General features: G+C 40.9%; 1 protein-coding gene across 1 annotated transcript; it reads left to right on the forward strand.

Moving 5' to 3' along the window:
• Positions 1 to 450: 450 nt before the first annotated feature.
• On the forward strand, positions 451 to 4,578 carry LOC117515434 (dispanin subfamily A member 2b-like). The gene is given in 3 exon segments (XM_034176000.1): positions 451 to 650; positions 652 to 676; positions 4,335 to 4,578. Coding segments are annotated over 3 exon segments (408 nt in total). The 3' UTR covers positions 4,518 to 4,578.
• The last annotated feature ends 363 nt before the right edge of the window (positions 4,579 to 4,941 follow it).

Genomic DNA, 4,941 nt, shown 5'->3' on the forward strand with positions numbered 1-4,941 from the left:
ACTTGTGCCAAATCAACATGCAGATCCACCTTGGACTTGCTGTGGCCCCTGAGCGCAAACAAGGAGCAGCTGAAGGGACTTACATTTTGATCAAGTATGGTTTCGGAGAGTCTACACTTTTCAAAATGTTTTACCAACCAAACCAAATGTTTCTGAGATGGCTTCAAAATATAAAATTGTTTCCTCAGTTCTACTCCAACGCTGTACTTGCTGCAGAGGTGAGTGCAATAAATTCTACAAAACCTGGAAGAAAAATTGAAGTTCTTGGCTGAACTAACAATATGTATTTGCTTTGTTTCCTGTGTCTCGTGCTTTGGGGAAATAAAAACTCAAGCAAGAAAAAAAAAGTCAAGGGGAACTGCAAGACCCAAGAACATTTTCAGCCATGCTGAAAGGCTCCTCTACACTTCCTCTACACACAGTCTCTTTGTGCCCTGTCAAGCAGACAAAATGAATCCTCACCAATACCCAGAACAGGCTATGCCACTGCAGCAGGGAGGCACTGGAGGGTTTCCAAATCAGCAAGGAGGCCCAGTGCTTTATCAACACACCGCCGTGAACATCAGCACTGAGCCTCCTAAAGACCACATCGTCTGGTCCCTGTGCTGCTTCTTCTACAGCTTGAATTCGGGCTTCTGCTGCTGCCTCGGACGCAGCTCTCATCTTCTCTGTTAAGGTGAGTTTGACTGTGGCAGCTCCACTCCTTAAAAATGCCAAGATTCGCATACTAATTTTCTGTTATCCAGAATAATCTACAGTGAGGAAAATAAGTATTTGAACACCCTGCGATTTTGCAAGTTCTCGCACTTAGAAATCATGGAGGGGTCTGAAATTTTCATCTTAGGTGCATGTCCATTGTGAGAGACATAATCTAAAAAAAAAAAAAAAAAAAAAAATCCAGAAATCACAATGTATGATTTTTTAAAAAAATAATAATAACTGTAAATGCAATATTGCAGAATGTTGCATACATACAAACACCCACATTTCTGTGTGTTTGTATTGAAAGAATTGTGTTTTTTTATTTAGTAATTGATTTTTTCTTTTTTTTTTTTTAACATGTAATTTTCATCTCAGCACCACAAATTAAGGTGTCTGGAATCCAAATATCAGCAAATATCAAAAACATTCTTGTAGACCAATCTGTTAGAAATTCAGACAGCCAGTAAAATATTGTTCGCATTGAGAATATGCGGTGGTGCTGGTGGAACAAATGGTGCGTGAGCTTGTTTCCTGAGCAGAAGGTTCCTGATTCAAGGCCACCCCTGCTCATACTCCATGTAATGTGAAGTTATTTCTGCTGTAGCAACTCCGAGTGAAAAAGAGAGAAGCCAAAGGAACTTGCATCATATATTGTAAAATCCATCTTTGTTACAACTGTATCTTGGAAATCACATCTTATTTTTCAAACTTGTACAATTCTACACAGGTAGTCTCTCAAAAGTACAGTACTGTGCCACAATTTAGGTACATATACAAATAATTATCTGTTGTTTGTTTTATTTTTGAGTGAAAGGATGTTACAGGTGCTCACCCACATGAGCCACTTCAGGTTTGGACCTGGGTGCCGCCGTGCAGTGGATGATCCCTTAAGCCCCTTTCACACCGGGCCAACATAGAGTTGCGTAATGCGGCGTACCAGCGACACTGAGCTTATGAAGCCCTATGTGGCAATACCCTGAGGGACGCAAAGGAGTCAGTGAAAATTTAACATGTTTAATTAAATTTTTTTTAACAAGTTAAAATTTTGTGTACATTTGGTGTAGTTCACTGGATGCAATGCTCTATGCAACACTCCGCTACTGTACGCAATACCGCCGCAATTTTACGCTGCCCTACGTCAGTCTGAAAAAGACTTAAGGTTTTTTACAAGTACATACCTGCATTGCTACATTTTATTCATCCGGCTGGACTCTGCTGAACTTTGCTGGCAGTGAAGCTTCAAAACCACAGAAACCACGGAAGAAGAAAAGGTGGGCTAACACCCCCCGCGTGCAACATATGCAGCCATTCCGCATACTAGATACGCACAATGCAACTCCACGCAGGCCCTGTGTGAAAGGGGCCTTAAAACTGCACCAGCTGCCATTCTCCAAGATGATACCCTTGGTGGGCTCCAGTGGTTTCTTCTTGCTCAGTGTCAAGTGTCTAGGATGTGCTGTGCTGCGGTGGTTTGAATCATTTTATCTAATAGATTATAATTGTTCATGTAAATGGGGAATCTTCTTCACAGACTAAGGTTAATTATGGAGTTCCACAAGGTTCTGTGCTAGGACCAATTTTATTCACTTTATACATGCTTCCCTTAGGCAGTATTATTAGACGGCATTGCTTAAATTTTCATTGTTACGCAGATGATACCCAGCTTTATCTATCCATGAAGCCAGAGGACACCACCAATTAGCTAAACTGCAGGATTGTCTTACAGACATAAGGACATGGATAACCTCTAATTTCCTGCTTTTAAACTCAGATAAAACTGAAGTTATTGTACTTGGCCCCACAAATCTTAGAAACATGGTGTCTAACCAGATCCTTACTCTGGATGGCATTACCCTGACCTCTAGTAATACTGTGAGAAATCTTGGAGTCATTTTTGATCAGGATATGTCATTCAAAGCGCATATTAAACAAATATGTAAGACTGCTTTTTTGCATTTACGCAATATCTCTAAAATTAGAAAGGTCTTGTCTCAGAGTGATGCTGAAAAACTAATTCATGCATTTATTTCCTCTAGGCTGGACTATTGTAATTCATTATTATCAGGTTGTCCTAAAAGTTCCCTGAAAAGCCTTCAGTTAATTCAAAATGCTGCAGCTAGAGTACTGATGGGGACTAGAAGGAGAGAGCATATCTCACCCATATTGGCCTCTCTTCATTGGCTTCCTGTTAATTCTAGAATAGAATTTAAAATTCTTCTTCTTACTTATAAGGTTTTGAATAATCAGGTCCCTTCTTATCTTAGGGACCTCATAGTACCATATCACCCCAATAGAGCGCTTCGCTCTCAGACTGCAGCTTACTTGTAGTTCCTAGGGTTTGTAAGAGTAGAATGGGAGGCAGAGCCTTCAGCTTTCAGGCTCCTCTCCTGTGGAACCAGCTCCCAATTCGGATCAGGGAGACAGACACCCTCTCTACTTTTAAGATTAGGCTTAAAACTTTCCTTTTTGCTAAAGCTTATAGTTAGGGCTGGATCAGGTGACCCTGAACCATCCCTTAGTTATGCTGCTATAGACGTAGACTGCTGGGGGGTTCCCATAATGCACTGAGTGTTTCTTTCTCTTTTTGCTCTGTATGCACCACTCTGCATTTAATCATTAGTGATTGATCTCTGCTCCCCTCCACAGCATGTCTTTTTCCTGGTTCTCTCCCTCAGCCCCAACCAGTCCCAGCAGAAGACTGCCCCTCCCTGAGCCTTTCTGCTGGAGGTTTCTTCCTGTTAAAAGGGAGTTTTTCCTTCCCACTGTCGCCAAGTGCTTGCTCACAGGGGGTCATTTTGACCTTTGGGGTTTTTATGTAATTATTGTATGGCCTTGCCTTACAATATAAAGTGCCTTGGGGCAATGTTTGTTGTGATTTGGCGCTATATAAATAAAATTGAATTGAAATTGAGTAGGATGAGGATCAGCAACTCCCAATCTGAGACCGTGGTTCTCTGTTGGAAAAGGGTGGACTGTCCCATCTGGGTTAGAGGAAAATTACTGCCCTTAATGGAGGAGTATATATATCTGAGGGTCTTGGTCACAAGTAGGGTAAGATGCAGCATGAGAGCAACAGACAGACTGGAGCTATATAGGTCCTGTGGATGCTGTACTGGACCACTGTGGTGAGGAAAGAGATGAGCCAGAAAGTGAGAGTCTTGATTTTCCATTTGAATTACACTCCTATGGTTGTGAACTTGTGTAATGACCAAAATGACAAGGTTGCGGAGATAAATGGCAGAAATTAGGTTCTTTCCTAAGGTATCTGTGCTTACACTCTGGTACAGGGTGAGAGGTTCAAATATTTAAGAGGGACTCAGAGTAGATCCGCTGCTTCTTTGCATTAAAAGGAGTCAGTCTTCAAGGCATGCCCAACTGTAAGGAGGCCCCAAGGCCTGAGACACACTGGAAGGACTACATCACCCAGCTGTCTTGAGAATGTCTTGTAATCCCCAGGAAGGGTTACAGGACTTGGACAAAGATAGGGAAGTGCAGACTGTCTGTTTAATCTGGTGCCACTATGACCTGGGCCTAAATAAGCAGCACCAAATGAATGGCACAATAAATATTTAATTATGTAAAGTACTCTGTCACCCCTGGGTTTAGGATTGTTATGTTCTTTGTCTTTTCAGGCCAGAGACCGAAAGATGGTTGGAGACCTGGAGGGGGCCAGGCACTACGGCAAGACCGCGGCAGGAATCAACATTGCATCCACAATCCTGATGTCTCTCCTGTATATTAGTGTCTTCATTGCGGTCATTGTTTTGCTTTCACAAGCAAATAGCTATTCAAACAAATATTCACATTATGGTTGATTTCTTGGATTAATCTGCAACTGTATGTTGTTGCAGTTTATGCTTCTGTGCTAAATGGGCAAAATTTGAGGTTTTCATATAGCTTTGCTTGCGCTATCATGATGAATGAAAACTTATATTCTCTGGAATTCGAAAAAAGGTCATGTCAGATGCAACGACTTGAGAAGTGTCTCAATAAATGCTAAAAAAAAACAGTCTGTTGTGCTATTTGTTTATTGTTCATAAATGCTACCATCAAAGCAAACAAACAACCACAGAGTTTTCCTCAGTTAATTATTTACTGACAAAAATATATTAGGGTGATTCTTAGACTTATTATGTCCTTTGATCATATTGTATGAAAAACAGAAAAAAGGGGAAATTTCACACTTTATAGTTATCTTTACAATGAAAGTGTGTTAAGAAATTTGTTCTAGTAGTCTAT

Source organism: Thalassophryne amazonica, chromosome 8, assembly GCF_902500255.1.
Source record: "Thalassophryne amazonica chromosome 8, fThaAma1.1, whole genome shotgun sequence".
In the NCBI taxonomy this organism is placed as follows: Eukaryota; Metazoa; Chordata; class Actinopteri; order Batrachoidiformes; family Batrachoididae; genus Thalassophryne; species Thalassophryne amazonica.